This window comes from Prionailurus viverrinus, chromosome A2 (genome assembly GCF_022837055.1).
Source record: "Prionailurus viverrinus isolate Anna chromosome A2, UM_Priviv_1.0, whole genome shotgun sequence".
In the NCBI taxonomy this organism is placed as follows: Eukaryota; Metazoa; Chordata; class Mammalia; order Carnivora; family Felidae; genus Prionailurus; species Prionailurus viverrinus.
Window position 1 is genome coordinate 56,166,869 of NC_062562.1, and position 18,553 is coordinate 56,185,421.

At 54.1% G+C, this 18,553-nt stretch overlaps 1 protein-coding gene across 10 annotated transcripts in view; it reads left to right on the forward strand.

Annotated features, from left to right (window-relative positions):
• IQSEC1 (IQ motif and Sec7 domain ArfGEF 1) overlaps positions 1-16,514 on the forward strand; it is a 367,317-nt gene extending 350,803 nt beyond the window's left edge. For 5 of the 10 annotated variants that reach the window (XM_047839958.1, XM_047839881.1, XM_047839933.1 and 2 more), the window contains 4 exons: positions 986-1,147; positions 1,992-2,168; positions 7,864-7,913; positions 9,201-13,663. In XM_047839958.1, the coding sequence (XP_047695914.1) occupies positions 986-1,147; positions 1,992-2,168; positions 7,864-7,913; positions 9,201-9,764 (953 nt within the window). In that variant the 3' untranslated portion in view covers positions 9,765-13,663. The other 5 variants (XM_047839941.1, XM_047839895.1, XM_047839903.1 and 2 more) reach the window with 5 other exon arrangements.
• Positions 16,515-18,553: the final 2,039 nt, after the last annotated feature.

Here is an 18,553-nt window from a genome sequence, read left to right on the forward strand (position 1 = left end):
TCTCCCTCTCTCTCTCTTTGCCCCCTCCCCCCTCACACTCTGCCTCTCTCTCTCTCTCTCTCTCAAAAATAAATAAACATTAAAAATTTTTTAATTAAAAAATAAAATAACTAAAATTTTAGATATTTTTGAGTTTTCTTGAAAACCGAGAAGGTTTTTGCTAGGCCCACATTCCCACGTCATGTGGCTGTCATGGGCTGCACACTCCTCCCCCCCACCCCACCCCCACTCACTCTGTTGCTCAGTCTCATGTGGTTTACTTCCTACATTTATGGGAACGCACTAGGCATTTGAGTTCCCAGCCTTGACTTAGGTCTGAGCAAAAGTGGGATTGGTGTGTGGACCAAGAACCTCCAAACACCCAGTAGCTGATGCTTGATTCCCGCTGAGGAGAGAGGCGCTACCAGGGGACCAAAGCCACAGAGACTCTGTGAGCTCGGAGGTGGCACCAGGCAGGTCACAGGCCAGAAAGACAGAGCACTCAGCATAGAGTGCATTGGGTATGGGGCGCCCATGAAGCACCCAAGGGAACTGAGGGTCTGGAGGCCACTTGTGAGAGAACAGAGCTCAGTGTGCACTCAGAATTGCCCAGGGAGACCAGATAAGACTCCCCCCCAGCACAGGACACTGACTCTGACTCCCGGACCCCACCCCTGGCCATTCTCGAGCTTCAGGCAATGACCAAGGACCTTGACTTGAAGGGTCTAGGCTCCATGACCTTCAGGTTGAGGAAGGATGGGGGCCCTGACCTCTGTTCAGATTGGCCAAATCTGCCCCAGACTTCTGCATAGAACAACACAGACCCAAGTCAGGAGATGGGGATTTCCTGGCAGTCTCTCTGGTCTGCCCTGTGGATGCCTTTCCTCCCTGGTTAGACGTGTCTGCTGAGAGCCTGGACCCTTAGACTTAGCATTTTCTTGACCGGTAGAGAGAGTGCAGAGAGCACCCAGGGATCCATGGGTTCTTCTCCCCTTCTCCTTTGTAGACTACCCCAATGGCATCCGGCTCACATCTGCTGTCCCCGGAGCAGACATCAAAGTGTTAATAAACTTTAACGCTCCCAATCCTCAAGACCGGAAGAAGTTCACCGACGACCTGCGGGAGTCCATCGCGGAAGTGCAGGAGATGGAGAAGCACAGGATAGAGTGTAAGTCCCAGGCCCCCTGGAGAGGAAGAGCCAGCAGCCCCAGCATCTCATGGGACTTGCTGGACGCGGCCGTTGGCTCCCATCTGGTGCCAGGGACTCTGGGGGCCCACAAAAGTGAGGTGCCCTGGTCTCACCTGGCCTTCCCACAGCCCTGTGACAGGGCAGCCCCCATACCCGGGCCAGAGGAGGTGGCGTGGGGAGGGCAGCAGAGGCCTCCGCATGAGAGTGAGGGCTTCCGCGGCCTAGGCCCATCCTGCCTGTGGGACCACATGGCATGCCCTGAGAGAGCCTGGTTCCCCCGTCGCCCCACGAGACGAGATTTCCCAGAGATCCGGAGCTGATCTCGTTGCACCTTGGTGTGCTTATTCTTCTTTCGTCTTCCATGTCAGGGAAGTCACCACCAAGCCCATCCTGTGGGTTTCACTGGACTTGATTATCATCTTTTATCTCCTGGCTCCAAGCCTCACTCCCTGGAGACACACAACTACCCCCACCTTTGGGCCCCACCCAAAGGGTGGGCAAGGTCGGGTTACCCCTTGCCCGTCCACAGACCCAGGCCAGCCAGTCTCCTTGCCAGCCCTCAAGCCTGCAAAGTGACGGTCTTTCCTGCAGACCCCAAGGCCCGTGCCTCTCCAGCCTCCCTTTCAGAGTTTCCTTCCGGCTCCCTTTTGTCAAAGGCAGCATTCACACCTTCTCTTTCTTTCCCAAGACAGCCGTGGGCCCTGACTTTTCCTCAGGCCAAACAGATGGCAGCTGGGCGCGATGCCAGGCCTGCACAGAGGGCCCAGGGCCTCCCCCTCAAGGCTGTGTTTCTCTCACTGGTCCCTCGCCCCCTCTGTTTCAGCGGAGCTCGAGAAGCAGAAAGGCGTCGTGCGGCCCAGCATGTCCCAGTGCTCCAGCCTCAAAAAGGAGTCCGGCAACGGGACGCTGAGCCGAGCCTGCCTGGATGACAGCTACGCCAGCGGTGAGGGCCTCAAGCGCAGCGCCCTCAGCAGCTCCTTGCGGGACCTCTCCGAAGCGGGTAAGAGCGGGCCAGGACCCCCTTCCTAGCCCAGCACACACAGGACTCAGACCCGGCAGCTGGGGCGCGCGTTGCGTGCCGGGAAAGGACCGCAGTGGCGGCTGGTGGCAGCAGGGCTCGGACGGAGTGCCGTTGGGTTTCCTGTGACTGTCCCCAGACCGTAGTAGCATCTGACCACACAGAGAGGGCGTCCCAAAAAGGCTAGAGGAAACAGGATCCGGTTGTCAAGGCAGAACAGCCAGGAGGTTACCCCTATTCTCCCTTTCTTCTTCTAGGGGTTTTATTTATTCTTTTATTTATTTTCCGGAAACTGCTCTCACACAGAGCGAGCCAGGCCCCACTGATGGATGTGTCCCTTGTCCTCTGTGCTGCCGCATCCCTGTGTTTTATGCTGATGAATGAAATGGAGTGAAGCCCTCGAAACTGTGTTTGGAGACCCCCCTCTCCCACTGTCCCTGGTCTCATTTCCCTCACGGAGGTCTCCCTTCCTGGGAAACCCGGGCCCCCATCCGGCCCAGAGGCAGTGGCCGCAGCTGCCCCCTGGATGTCGGGGCAGTGGGGGGAGGGGGGGGAGCCCTGGCACAACCGTGGTTTTTGTTACTGTTTCTTTGTTTCTGTGTGTGTTTATTTGCTGCCAGCCTCTTAACCCCTAAGCAAGCAGCACCCCTCGAGCCTCCCAGATTGCCCAGGGGAGGAGGTGTGTCTAGAGTGTCAGGGAGCTTTTGGGGGCAGCTCGCCCGGCTGGGTCCCCTGGGCCAGCCACCCATGAGTGTTGTTTAGCCTGCTTTGCCTGCAGTGCTGTCAGAGAAGCTGTGGAGGGACAGCCCCTGAAGCCCCCCAGTCACGTCTCAACAGGCAGCTTCTCCTGGGAGGAGGCTCCAGCTACAATGGAGCAGAGGTTACAGGACGTTGTCCCACAGAGGGCACGCGGCTCCGGGTGTCCCGGCTCTAGGAGCCTGATTGCAGGCCCTGGGTTGTCGGAAAAGACCCTCTCGGGCCAAGATCAGCCGCCTCCTCTCCAGGGGCCCCGCAGCCCCCTCCCCTTCTCGGGGCCTCATCCGCCCCACCCTGCCTCGGACATTACCTCGTGGCCAGCCCTGGGCCCCGCTACTAAAAGAGCCCGCTCATGACTCCATCCCACACCTGCCCCACCGGCCGCACTGCCTCCCTCCAGCTTACTCATTTCCCAGAAATTTTTTTTCTTTTTTTTCTTTTTTTGAGTTGGAATTTTTTTGTCCTTATTTTGTCCTGTCATTTTTTTTTTTCATAGTAAAAATCAGAAATCCATTGCCAGCATGAGGGTTCACCCAGGGTTTCTCAACCCCAGCACCATTGATGTTTTGTGCCAGATAATTCCGTGCTGTTGGAGGGTGCTGTCCTGTGCACTGCAGGATGTTTACCAGCATCCCGGGCCTCTACTTATGAGATGCCAAGAGTATCCTCCCCCCACCCCCAGTCATAACAGACAATAATGTCTCCAGAAATTTCCAGGGGTCCTCTGGGGGGCAAAAAATCACCCCTAGTTGGCAAAGTGCCACGAGTTGAGAACCACTGGTTTTCCCTATGGCTTGTTAAACCCAGCTAAACGTAATTGGACAGCTCTGGGCCTCTGCAGGCTGGTAGCCGGGACCTCTGTTTGGGTTTGTGCAGTGGCTTTAGGCCTGGCCTCTCTGTTCCCTGATGCAGCACCTGGAGGGCGGATGGGTCCCATCCAGTCCCTGAGGTAACAGTGGCTCTGTTGAAACCGAGGCTCCCAGCGTGGCCAGCCACACCTAGGACTCCAGCTCCTAGGGGTCAGATAGAGCTGCACCCCCAGGCCTGTGTGAGGGACAGAGCGCTGAGGTTCAGCTGCTTTCCTTCTATCATCACTGTTGCCATTGTCGTTTGGACATTCTGAACTAAGAAAAACTCTAGGGATTGAGTCTTCCCAGGAGACCATGTGAAGAATCCCCCGGGAAGGCAGCCCCCTGTCCCCAGGAAGCCTGGAGGGTGTGTTTGAGTCCTGGCAGCTGCCAAGGCCCCAGACTTGGAGCCCTCCACGTGTAGTCTCCAGAGGGAGACCGGCCAATGTCGGCAGCCATCCAGGAAGATGTTGGGCTCAGCACCCGAAGACGTGCCCCGGACTGGGTTGGAGTGAAGCTCTCCGGAGGCAACGTCACTCTCCCCACCATGGCCCTCACTAAGAGGGCTGCTGGAGAAGAGGCAAGGCCTCGGGGATACTCTCTCCCTTTGGGAAAGCTAGCGCTCAGTTGTTGGCATGTCATTGCTCTGGGGGCATCTGCCCTGGACCTGCAATCACACGTCATTCCGGGTGACGACACACCTCAGACGTGGATCCTCCCACTCCCCACCACCAATTCTCTCCACACGGTCTTCTTCGTCCGGGATCCATGCTCATTTCAGTGGCACCAGAGCCCTGTCGGCCTGCGATCAAGGGCCTGCGTGGACCGGGGACACAGGTGTGACTGGGGCCTTAACCCCTGGCCCAGATCAGTCAAGTCATGATGGACGCTATCCCCAAGCCCCCAGGGTCCTCCTGCCCCTCCCAGCCAAGCTGCCCAACATCAGTCTCCAGAGAGAGGATGTCTCCCAGAGGCCATGGGACCTGCCTGCACCTGTCATTGCTCCGGGGCCTACCCAGAGACCTGCCATGTTCTGCCCCAGGGAACCCGGGAAGCCCTCTCAGGGGAGATTTGATGGCTCCTGGTGGCCAGTGTCCAAAGCAGCACCTGCTCAGCCTCCAGCATTATTAAGGACCACAGGGTGGGACCCTGGGTTGAGAGCCCTTGCTGCATTCTGTGCTGATACTGAGAAGCAGAAGAAGGCTGTGAAGAGCCATGCTGGGAACTCCTTCCAGATGTGGTTACTGATCCTGGCCACAGTTGGCCTGGCAGGGCCTGATCAGGTTCTGGGAGAGGCACTGGGTGGGGCAGGGCTCACCTGTGGCTGGTGCAGGACCCCCCCCCCCCCACCCTCCCAAGAGAGAGGGAGCGTAGCAGGAGATAGAGTGCAGGTGAGGGATAGTGTGGGTGCATGGGCGAGAGCCACTTTCCCAGCATGCTTCACCTCCATTAGCACATGACGTGCACCTGTGTGCACACACCCGGACACAGGTCTATAGCGAGCAGGTGTCTGTGGGGTGTGCCCATGACTAGGGGCTCTGGGACTGGACTGCAGACAGCAGTGAGGTAGGGATACCTCACATCTCATGCTTATTTGGGAAGTTGAAAAGATGGATTCTGAGAAACTTAGCATCATTCAAAGACATCCAAGTTAAAACTGTCCTAAGTCTTGGCCCACTTGGGGGCAGGAGGAGGAGGGTTTTGTTGTACTTCAGGTCAGATACCACACAGAGCCCCCAAACCTAGCTCCAGGCCTGGCCTAAGTCCCCTTGAGAGAAGCACATCAGTCGGAAGACATTGCTGGGCACTGGTGGGGCAGGCTGGCCTTCCTGTGTCCCTGGTTTTCAGTTAGGGGAGCCTTCTAGGCTTCGAGGGGCCAGAGAGCTGATTTTAAAACCGCAGAGATGGGGCGCCTGGGTGGCACAGTCGGTCAAGCGTCCGACTTCAGCTCAGGTCACGATCTCGCGGTCCGTGAGTTCGAGCCCCGCGTCGGGCTCTGGGCTGATGGCTCGGAGCCTGGAGCCTGTTTCCGATTCTGTGTCTCCCTCTCTCTCTGCCCCTCCCCCGTTCATGCTCTGTCTCTCTCTGTCCCAAAAATAAATAAATAAATAAATAAATAAATAAATAAATAAATAAATAAATAAAACGTTGAAAAAATAAAACCGCAGAGACAGCAGAGATCTGACTTCAGCATTTCTGCATGGTGCCACAAGATCCCGAGTATCTGATGCTCACGTCTACCCTACTCAGAGGAAGGCACGTACCCATTTCACAGACGCAGAAACTGTGCTAAAGAATCAAAGGAGTGCCAGATGGGGTTACCTCTTCAGCCAAAGAGCCTCATTCTGCTCTATGTGCCTGGACCACTGTGTTGGGACAAAAAGCAGGAAGGGAAGATGGCCAGCCTCTCTTCTCATACGAGCTGAAAGATGAGGATATGTGACGACCCTCATCTTTCTTCCAGCTGGGAATAAGGACCAGGTCCTACGTGGTTCTCCCTGGTCCTCAGCAACTGGTGGAAAACACTCTTGCCCTAATCTTCTGTGTGGCCCTGTCCTGAGCGAGCTCTGAAGCCCTCTCACACATGCCAGAGTCCAGCAAAGTTCCCAGCTGGGACTCAGGTTTGGGGGTTGGCAGGCCAAGCAAAGGGACCGAATGTCCCCCGAGTCCACTGTTGTATGCCCAAGATCAAGGCTCCGTCCCAGTACACTCAGACGCCACGGTGAGGCCTGAAGGACCCACAGACCCACTCTCTACCCTGCACAGGGCCAGCTTCTTGGCCACAGAGAGGTGCGTAGCAGCCTTTCCATCTTTCAGGCTCCTGGGCTCACTCAGCCTGCATTCCGCTCAGAAGGCAGCATGGCCAAGCTTCCCAGCCCCAGAGATGGACAGGCAGACCTGGGTGTGAGTCCCGCTCGCTCACTGTGGAATTGGACAGTCGGTCTATGAGCCTCAGCCTCCACCTCCTCCTCCTCCTTGGCACAAAGGGACACCTGTACTACATTGCTGCGGGGCTTGACCAAGAACAAATGTGTTCGACTCGTGGCCAGGGCTGCACAGGTGGAAGCCTCCAGAACATCAAGTGGGTGGCCCCTTCTCTGTCCCCTCTTCCTATCTGCTTTCCTGAGGGCTGGACAGAGACCAGACCCCGAAGCTTGGGTACCCACCATTCTTGCCAGCCTCAGTGTCCTGCAGGAATCCATGGAGAGGGCCTCCAAAAGGACCCTGGAGGCCAGGCTGAGCCTTAGGCCTCCAGAACCAAGAAGACACAGCCTTCCTGTAACACAGCCAACATATATTGAGTGCCTACTATATGCCATGTGCCGGGGGGTAGTAGAAAGCCATCGGCAGGCAGCGCTCACAGCTGAGGGAGCACTTGTGGCATCCGGAAGGGCGGTACCCGCAGAAGGGAAGCAGGACTCTGGGCTCTCCCAGCAGACCCTGACCCTGCCTCCTGCCCCTGGCCAGGGCACTGCACAAACCAAACAGTTGGCTCCAGAGGCACCAGCACATTTGAGCTCCCCAGAAGGAAAAGACAGGACACCAAGTTTAGTTTCCTCCTAACCATCAACCCCACCCTGCCTGCAAGGGGGGAGATGTATATGTATGTGTGAATATGCATATACATATGTATATGAAATCCACGCAGTCAGGGCCGCACAGGACCACATCTTGTTTGTTTTGAGCCATTGGAGAAGCTGCCCCTGTCCCATCCCCTGTGGGCAGGTGGCTGAAGCACAGGGCATCTGGCCTCCGCTGTGCACGCTCCCCAGCCCACCTGGAGGCATCCCCCCATCCCACCCCCCAACCCCCAACAACAGACTGCCAGTCCAGGAGAAGGGGTATCAAGTTGGGGCTGGTTGAAAACGAGTTTTTTTCTTTGAATTCCCCCTCCTTTTTTTTTCTTTTTTTTTTTTTCTTTTGAAACTCATTACTGCCCTCCCACGGGCTTCCCTACGGAGCCAGTCCTCCGACCCTCCCCCCGGCCTGCGGCAGTGGTGACCCAGGGCCAGGCAGGCGGCGGCCCGGCCTCGTGTCCGTGTCTAACCTCTGGTATTGCATGTTCTGGGCAGGGAAGCGAGGGCGTCGCAGCAGTGCGGGATCGCTAGAGAGCAATGTGGAAGTAAGTAGGAAGCGCCTACGTCCAGCTGGCTGTCGTGTGTTGCCTCCCCGATCCTTGGTTTATATCTGTTGTCTTTTTTTTTTTCGGTTTTTTTTTTTTTCTGTTTTGCTCTTCCTTCCCCCTACTGCACAGAGGCGCAGACACGCCCCGTCCCCCATGCCTGCCTCAGCCCCAGTGCATGCCAGCTTCCCCCCTCCTAGAATCGCCCGTGCCTCTCACTGCTTGTTTGGGCTGGACCCATGGGAGGTGGGGGTGGTTCTGGATTCCGTGTTTTAGTTCCCGCTTAACCCCATCCCCTGTGGCCCCCCAAGCATGGTTAACATCCCGGCTTCCTGGCACTCCCCCACCCCCACCCCGGGGCCCCCGCCTGCCGACACTGCTCCTGGGTGGGAAGCATCGCCCACCAGGCATCTGTGCACCCTCCACCCGCACTGTCGGGGGCGGGAGGGTGGGTTTTGCCCATCTCTTGACTTCCATGCTCCGCCATCCCCATCGCTTCCTTCCTGGAGTTCCGATTGCTGTGTGTCTGCAGTCAGGACATCATGGAATTGCTTAGCTAGCTCGGGGGGAGGAAAGCCATGAGAGGAAGAAAAAATTCCGTGTGGATTTCATGAGATTTCATTCATCTGCCAACCATTTCTATATTACTGTTCACATCGTAACCTCAGCTTGCAGACCTTTTTGTTTCCTTCTTTTTCCTTGTTTGGTTTGCAGTAGGTAGCTGCAGTGAAATGCCTAGGCAGCCCCCCCGCCCCTCCAACAAGGACAAGGTTCCCCGAGCCCCCCGCCCCGGTCCCTACCACCAGCTTCCCAGAAAGCTCGGGGCCCACACAGGCAGAGCAGATGGCGCAGTTTCAGCAGGAACGGGGTTCTTCTTCATGCACATCAGCCCAGCCTACTCCACGCAGCACATGGCGCTCACAGGCACCCCCGGGCCGGTCGTTCTGATCCGAAAGCTCAGGCCGCCTTCCGTATCAGGACGAGAGCAGAAGTCACACTTGTGCTGCTGCTGCTGCTGCTTTGACCAGACAGGAGCATCCCTCATCCCCTACCCCATCCCCACTCCTCTCAGTGGAAGGCCACCCTGGGTCCCTGTGGCCCCCAGTCGCATGAGCGGAGGTGGCACTGACCCAGCCTCACCCAGCCCCGCCCTCTGCAGCCAGAGAGTTAACTAAGGCTTAGCAGTCAGTGGGTGAACTTTTTACATCAAAAAAAAAAAAAAAAAATCATTCTGACATAAGTGCTGTAAGGTCTTTTAATTTTGATTTCTATGAATTTCCTTTTTAGGGGTCCATCATTAGCAGTCCTCACATGCGCCGGAGAGCTACATCAACACGAGAGTGTCCATCTCGCCCACACCAGACTATGCCTAACTCATCCTCCCTCCTGGGCTCCTTATTTGGGAGTAAGAGAGGGAAGCCCCCTCCCCAGGCCCACCCGCCCTCAGCCCCTCCCCAGCCACCCCCCCACCCACCGGGCCTGCCCCACGCGCAGCACTCTGGGGCCAGCCACCACCAGGGGCCTGCTGAGGGCCCGCCGCAGGCCCAGGTGCACGGGCACCACGCCCAGTACTGCCACGTGCAGCAGAACCCGCCCCCCTACCACCACCACCACCACTACCACCCCCCCCAGCACATCCAGCACGCACACCAGTACCACCACGGCCCCCACGGGGGGCACCCACCCTACGGGGCCCACGTGCACAGCCACCCACTGCTGCCCTCGGCCCACGCCGGCCACCCGGGCCACACGGGCCACGGCCACGCAGCGCACCACCACGGGCAGCCCCCCGCCCCGCCGCCCCCCACCAGCAGCAAGGCCAAACCCAGCGGCATCAGCACAATTGTGTAGACAGCCTGGGCGGGGTCCCAGACTGCCCCGGAACACCTGCACACCACACAGAGCCATGCCTGGGGGCGGCCGGCCTCAGACCAGACCCAGGGCACCTCTGTTTCCACCTCTCCCCTCTGCTCCCCGCGGCCTGGATGGAGCCCTCTGAGCCCACGGGGCTTGTGTTGCAGGGAACAAAGTTCACGATCTCACTTAGCGTTGGTGTCCTGGGTTCCATCCACTTGGACCCAAGGGGTGGGCCTCGGCCACCATCAGCCTTGAAAACGGCGCCACCGGCCACGTAGATGTTGAGCTGTCCCCCACCCCAAAGCAGCCCTCAGCTCTGCTCCCCAACTGTACACGCATATGAAAACCCAGCCTAGGAAAAGAAGAAACGAGACACAAAAACCAGAGACAGAACAAAACAAAACAAAAACAAAAACAAACCAAACTTGCTGCATTTATTGCTCTTTTATTGACAATGGGCAAAAAATTAAGTAGACCTGATATGGTTGATGAAAATACGTAAGTAAACTTTATATAATATAAATATATAAATATATAAATATATATATATATATACTGTATAGGTAGTATTTGTGTGTGAAAGGAAATGTCTCAGTCCACAAAATTAGCAATATAGACTTTCCAAGGAGCTCCACTTACCCGCTAGGAAGACAGTATCTTACATGAATGTGAGAGAGTAAACCAAAAACGTAAACGCTAGGAACAAACTCAGATACTTCCATATTTTCATAAAAAAAGAGGAGAAGTCCCTCCAGGGACTGGCTAAAATCTTGACGCAATCATTACTAACTGTGCCAAGTAACATAGCATCTAACTGTTTAAAAAGTCCAATATTGCTTTGTATAAATCCTTATTTTATTAACAGAAAACTATCATAAGTAATCAGTATTATAAACTGCTCTGTTATTTCAGGTAAGCAAATAGATACAAATGCAGGAAACTCTACAGTAGCAACTCAGGACAACTGGTTAGGAGCTGGTTGTCTGAGGATATTGGTTCCACAGATTCTTAGACACTTTAATGGCTGCGATAACTGTGAATTTCCATGATCCATATTTCTTTTATATGCATATGATTTAATGCACACTCATTCAGAGTCCTCTCAGGGGGGCACCCATCCACGGCAGAAGTGTTCATCTCCAACATGAGGGCGGCCAGCTCCCATACTCGCCTCCCCAACACCATAACTAACTCATCCTGTCTCCAACTGCCACAGGCACCACCCCCACCCCCACCCCCACCCCACCCCAGCGAGTTTCCGCCGGGAACCGCTCCAAACCCGAAGGCTGATTCTAGCATGTAGCAACCCAGGGCGGTGTGTGTGTTTCCCATTTTGTTTTCTGAGCGGTAGCCGCGATCATCGTGATTCCATGTGGCCATGTGCTAGCACAACCCCTGTGTCCTCACCGTGGCCCCTCCGACCCCCACCTCCCGGCCGACGAGTGCCGGCTCTCGCCAGCGAAGCCCCCGCTGCCTTCTCATGGTCCAGTTAGCTGCCAGGGCATCACATGACTCTCAGCTGTGCTCTTGTCGCTTCCGTGTTGTGGTGACACCATCCGCTCCCCCGGGGCCGGGCGCCGCACGCGTCCGGTTCTGTGACTGAGTCACCCACGGGCCGTACTTTGTAGTTTCAGCCTTTCGAACCACTGCAGCCGCCAGTGCTGTGCTCCTAAGCCGTGGGACCGGAGGACTGCCCCGCGGCCCCTGCCCCGGCGGAGAGCCCTTTCAGAAAGGGCGAAGCTAGTGCTGGACTCCGCGGGCCACAGGCTCCGCACGCCGTGGACGGCGTGGTGCGCCGTGGCCAGACGGCAGGACGACCGAGGGGAGCCCACCTGGCGGGCCGGCCGGGGGCCCCGCCCGTTTCCCTCCCCACCCGCCCCTTTGTCATATCATCGAGGCCACCATACCAGCAAATCTGCAAACCGAGCACTTTGTTAATCTCCACAGAGAGCAAATACAGCAATCTAGAGTTTAGCCTTTTTTTTTTTTTTTTTGGAAGAAGTGTGACTTTAACCTGCCCACCTTTATCTTCCCATCGTGTCGTGTTTCTCTCCCGGGCACCTGCTCGGAAGGAGGGACGTGTACAAAGCACGGGTGCGTCTGATCTGGTCCAGGCCAGGCTGGTGGGAGACTCCCCGCTTCCACCGGCTCCTAGATTCCTTGGTTTTCCTGCAGAATCAGGCTCCCCGAGGCGTTCTCTGTCTTGCGGTTTAAAGGTTGTTGTTCTGACCAGGAGAAGTCGAATTGTACTGCATGCCATCTGGCGTCAGTCATGTGAGGCCACACTCTATGTATTGTGTATTTGCAAACTATATCAGTGTTACTGTTGACAAATAGTTGAAGTAAAGTGATAACATATTAAATATGTCGGCCTTTCTTCACCCCCTGTACCGATAGTAGTGTCTACCTGTAAACTTGAGGTTGTTCCAGAAAAGATGCAGGCTCTTTGGCACAAGGTTGCCCTTTCTCAAGGGGTGACCACCGATGAAAAAGGGTGGACAGCAAAGCCGATGGGGTCGGGTAGGGGGGCGCTGTCTCCATCGCCGTCCTTCGTGCACCACGGGCCACTCAGAACCCTTACTTCCCAAACTGCCGTCCGTGTGTCCTGAAGCGTGGTCTGGTGGCCACACGGCCGGATCTAGCGAAAGGGGGCTTCTCGAACCAATTCCCTTTCTCCCCATGTGTCCAACTTTGTATAGCGTGTTGGGCTCAGGTCAGCGAGGCTTCATCATTCTTTGTTTGATTTACACGCTTACCGTGGGAAGCGTCTCCAGGGAGTGTTTCCAAGGAGGCTGGAGCCACGCTGCCCGGAATCTCGTTTGGGAAGCAAAAACTGCCGACAGATTGCTTTCCCGCGCCCCACCCCCACCCCCTGGGTGGCGCTCTCGTGGGACTGTTCTTTCTAGACCCCAGCCTGCCACAGGGTCAGCGCTGTGGGGGCCTGCCCTCCACCCCCCACCCCGGGGATAGGCAGCAAGACGCCGAGCAGGATGTTTGTGTCCTTCCCCACTGTCAGGACACACTTGGGACCTTTCTCTCAAGTCGTGCAAATTGTTCCAATCAAACGGTCATTTCCGACACGAGCAGGAGTAGAGGAAGCGGCAGGTAGCATCACAAAAATCTTTTCTGGGACAACAATTAAATCATGTGTTTGTATTTTTTTTTAAGTTTACGAATGAATTGTACAACAATGTAAAAATAAAGTTCATCCTAATATGATGTGCACATCTTGCTTAAAAATGTCTTCAGTCACCCAGCGTAGAGCGATGTTTCCATCACGCGCTGCATGCAGAAGAAGCCTCTTGTTTGTCTTTAAAACGAGCTGAAAAGACAGCAGATATGTAAACACGACCCTAGGTGTTGACTCAGCACTCCCTGCAAAGCTGGGTCTCTACGGGTAAGCATGCATCTTACGGTTTCGTTGTAAAATACCATCACTCTTCCTGCCTGAAAACTGAGGAATTTTGTAAAGTATCTCCAATAACAACAATAATCCAGGAAACAGATTTCGAGACGGATCAGTGCCAAGTGGGGGGTGGTGGAAAGGGACAGGTGGGAGGAGGGGCTTGTGCCTCCTTCTTACCCACGAAGGGGCACACGTTAGCCTAACCGCGGTCGCATCGAGGTCCCGCACAGGACCCGTCTCCTCTTGGGAACTGTCGTCCACCTTCTAGTTGTTTTAAACGGTTAGCATCAGGTCTTGACTGCAGATCTTCCAAAGACTTCGAGAGATACCTCCCTCGCCAGAGGCCCGGCACCCGCTGTGTAACTTTGGGCAGGAAAGGAGTGCTTTTGTTTTAATACGCATTCTGTTTGTGAGTAGTAACAGACTCTATTGATGTAAAACCATAGCTGTGATCATGTGGAGAAATCAAATAAATCCTTTAAAACTCTCGGGTTTTTACTGTTTCTGAAAAGCCCAGCTGTTTCCCTATTGAGCAGACACAGAGAGCTCTCCAGGTGACCAGCGTGGCCCGTCCTCATCATGACTGCTGTGGGCAATAGCTCTCCTGGAAGGTGTGGGTCTGGCTTTCATCGAGGGTGCTGGTATATGAGACTTAAAGGTACATGTCACAACATAGGCGCGGATGGTGTCAAAGGTATTTAATTTTTTTTAATGTCTTTTTTTTTTTTGAGAGAGACAGACAGAGCTCGAGTGGGGGAGGGGCAGAGACAGAGGGAGACACAATCCAAAGCAGGCTCCAGGCTCTGAGCTGTCAGCCCAGAGCCCGAAGTGGGGCTCGAACCCACAAACCGTGAGATCATGACCTGATCCAAAGTCTGACACTTAACTGACTGAGCCACCCAGGCGCCCCATCAAAGGGCTACAACCTACAGCCCAATTTGAGGGCTTCCATTGAGTTAAAGAGGAGATGGGTCCTTTGGAGTGTTGAGATGGACTGGGAATGACGTGGGGGAACCAGTCCTCAAATGGTTGAGGAGAGGTTATTTTACAAGGTCAAAGCAGCCCATTCTCCCATGTGGTGATTAATGCGATGTGCAGAAACCAGGAAGGTGAGGGGCACCTGGGTGGCTTAGTTGGTTGAGCATCTCACTCTTGACTTTGGCTCAGGTCATGATCCCACGGCCGTGGGATTGAGCCCCATCAGGCTTCGCCCTGAGCGTGGAGCCTGCTTGGGATTCTCTCTCCGTCTGCCCCTCTCCCCTGCTCACATGCGCTCGCTCACTCTCTCTCTCTCTCTCTCTCTCTTTAAAATAAAAAATAAAAACAAGAAAAGGAACCCAGGAAGGTGAATTCTGCTTTACCTGTGAGAATGTGATTGGCCTGTGCGATTTCTCCTTTCCTGGAACCAAATTCAGCTCCAGGGAATGCTACCTTAAAGTTTCCGTTTCATTCCATAAAGTGAAGCAAAACCAGTAGATCTAATTTGTGGACAAGGAAAAAGGTTAATCTCAGTGATGGAAACTAGCTGTGGCCTGCCCTTCATAGAGAAGTGAATTGTGATCGAAAGATGTTCTCTGATTTCTGCAGCTGGGCCGTCATTCCTTTCCCAGCTGGTGAGAGACTCTTCAGCAGGTGAGGCTGGTTACTGAAAAGCCTGAGACACTGAGCTCTGGTTTTGTCTGGTGCCACCATTCGCGGGGCTGCACTCGCCAGCTGCTTGGTGTAGGTGAGCGGCTAGGCCAGTGTTTCGAGGTGATGATTCTCGGTTTTGTGTTGTCTCCCCCGCCCCCACCGACAGACTGTGAGCCCCGTGGGGGCCAGGGCTGCATCTGATGCACTTCTCTGTGTCCGAGGACCAGCACAGGACTGTCAGATGTCAAAGCGCATCTGAAAACAAACTGATGGTTGCAAGGAGGAGTGGGGTGGCAGGGGGGGGTGGGTGGTGGTCACAGCAAAACCACTGGCTGATCCTAGCGTATCATCATCATGGGGTGCCCGAGGGGGCTCAGTCGGTTAAGCATCCAACTCTTGATTTCGGCTCAGGTCATGATCTCACAGTCTGTGAGTCCGAGCCCCACATGAGGCTCTGTGCTGACAGCTCAGAGCCTGGAGCCCGCTTCGGATTCTGTGTCTCCCTCTCTCTCTGTCCCTCCCCTGTTCACGCTCTGTCTCTCTCTGTCTCAAAAATAAATTTAAAAAAAAAAAATTAAAAACGTTTTGGAAAAAAAATAAGAAAAAGTTCCTTTGCGTGGCCTTCGCGAGGCCTGCGTGATCTGGCCCCATCACCCTCACTTTCCCCTTGCTCTCCAGCCTTTCAGATGCCCAGACAGCCTGTGTCCCCTCCTGCCACTGGGCCTGTGCAGGCGTGTTCTGTCCCTTCCCCCAAAGGTGGGATGCTTTTCCTCGCATCTTTGTTTAGTCAGCTCCCGTTTCATCTAAGGGACTTTTTAGTTCAGCCATTGCTCCCGGTGAGATGCGTTCCCCGTAGTTGTATATTCAATGGTGTGATCGTTTTGCGACAGCAGAGGTCACGAGGTCAGGACAGTGGGTACTCTTGCGCCCTGCCGTAATCTCAACCCGAGGCATGAGCAGAATGGCCGTACATGTTTGTTGAACGAATAGATGAACACCATAGGACCAAAGATGAAATTTAGTGCTAAAACACATGATGAAAGTTAGCGGCTGAGAATGAGCTCGGGGGCCGGGGGAAGCGGTGTGGAGCCCGCGGGCTGGGGAGAGGCTGACTGGGCCTACTGGCATGCCTCGTTACTTCCAGGAGCACTTGAGGCAGCGGTTGGAGGCTTTCAGTCATTACGTTTTAGACCATTATGTGTTTTAACATTTAGAGCCTTTGGAAGGAATACATCCGTACAAAGCAGGGGAAAACATCACCCACGATCCTACCACCGGCTTCTCCGCACATGTATTCTCAGCTACCTGGTTCAGATCTTCTACGTGTGTCCCAAAGGGTTTGTTAAGTGTTATTTGGTGCCCGCCATGACAAACAGTTCACCATCAAAAAACGTGTAGGAAATGCCAGATTAGACAAAGTTAAACTGGCCTTTTACTACAGGACTTCTCAGAGCCTTTGAAAGGATGATGTGCGTTGTGAATCTCTGAAAGCTAGACAGTCTGTGCCACATTTCCCAGGCTTACTGTGGAGCTGTTGCATTCTATGGCATATGGTTTAGTACAAGTTTGTATGTGTAAATTGTATTCTTTTGTCCCCTTAGTGCGAAAGACTCGACCAGTTTATAACGTCTGCATGACGGCCCATCGTATGGATGTCCCATGATGTACTTGACAGATAGTGTTATTTTGGTGAACAAGGAACAAACAGAAGAAAATAATAGTTTCTGAGTGGATTTGGTGAGTGGCTTCTGGTGATTCTGGTAAGGATTTGAGACCCGGATCAGACCCCTGAATCTAGCTTCAGTGCTGGGTTCCTGGGGTGAACGCCGGCACCGTTTTGGTAACTGGGTAACCAAGTGACAGCTGAGATGCCGCTCCAATCAGTGTATTGAAGTCAGTGCTCGCTTCCCAAGGGGACCCATCCCACTTCTCAGCACAGAATGGGCTGTAATAAAGATTTATTGGCCGGCTGATGGTAGGTATGTCATGAGGGCCGATTCCCCCCGTTTCTAATGTGCAGCTTCATGTTAAGGCATTTCTCGAATCTTTTCTTCCTTTCCTGTTATTTGCAACCGTGCTCTACCCCTACCTCCAGTGTGACCAGTGTTACGCCTCATCTCCCATAGAGTTAGCAGGGAGGAAACCGTTCCATGATAAAAATGCCAGCGGGTAATCCCAGCCACCTCAGTTGGGATTTCGCCCCACATCCTTTAAGAACTGTTCCGTAAAAGGGGCGCCTGGGTGGCTAGGTCGGTTGAGCATCCAACTTCGGCTCAGGTCGTGATCTCACGGTCCGTGGGCTGGAGCCCCGCATCGGGCTCAGGACTGACAGCTCAGAGCCTGGAGCCTGCTTCGGATTCTGTGTCTCCCTTTCTTTCTGGACCTCCCCCGCTTGCGCTCTGTCTGTCTGTCTGTCTCTCTCTCAAAAATAAATAAACATTAGGGGCGCCTGGGTGGCGCAGTCGGTTAAGCGTCCGACTTCAGCCAGGTCACGATCTCGCGGTCCGTGAGTTCGAGCCCCGCGTCAGGCTCTGGGCTGATGGCTCGGAGCCTGGAGCCTGTTTCCGATTCTGTGTCTCCCTCTCTCTCTGACCCTCCCCCGTTCATGCTCTGTCTCTGTCTCAAAAATAAATAAACGTTGGGGCGCCTGGATGGCGCAGTCGGTTAAGCAACCGACTTCAGCCAGGTCACGATCTCGCGGTCCGTGAGTTCGAGCGCCGCGTCGGGCTCTGGGCTGATGGCTCAGAACCTGGAGCCTGTTTCCGATTCTGTGTCTCCCTCTCTCTCTGCCCCTCCCCCATTCATGCTCTGTCTCTCTCTGTCCCAAAAATAAATAAACGTTGAAAAAAAAATTAAAAAAAAAAACATTAAACAAAATTTTTAACAAGAACTGTTCAGGGGACACCTGGGTGGCTCTGTTGGTTAAGCATCTGACTTCGGCTCAGGTCATGATCTCACAGCTTATGAGTTCAAGCCCCATGTCAGGCTCTGTGCTGGTAGCTCAGGGACTGGAGCCTGCTTCAGATTCTCTTTCTCTCTCTCTCTCTCTCTCTCTCTCTCTCTCTCTTTACCCCTCCCCTGCTCACTCTCTGTCTCTCAAAAATAAAAATTTAAAAAAAAAAGAACTGTTCAGGAAAAGAATAAATAAAGTCACTTGTAGCTCAGACCTACCGTTTACCAGGGAAGTTTACTGACATTTCAATGAAAGGTCAGTGGGAAAATAAACATCTTCGACTAGAAGAGCTGACATCAAGCCCCAAATCAAAATATATAAATCCAGGCAGAGACTGTATGGGAAAGAAAAACTGGTACCATCCTAATGGCGGTAAAAACAGGCCACATCTAGGGCTCATGCCCATCAGGAGAGAGACCCACCTTGCTTGGAGAAATGCTGAGGGAAGGCTTGAGACCTGGTGGAGTCAAAAGGAAGAGATACGGAAAGGTTGGGACCCAGAGGCGACAGAAGACACTGCTGGAGAACAGGGGGCACCTTAGAAGTAGATTTCCCTTGGAGGCGTGGCAGTGAAGGAAAAGAAGCAGCTAAGAGAAGAGCCCTCTTCAAGCAAGATGCTGTCAAAGAATCAGAAGACGTCCAAAAAAAAAAAAAAAAAGAAAGTGTCTTATTAAAGGAAATGCAATTCAAGCACATAAAGCATGCATACAAAGTACTTTCAGAAGAAAACTTGGAAAACTGTTCAGCAAATAAAAATACACAATACATACAATCCGGATAAAAAGCCAAAAG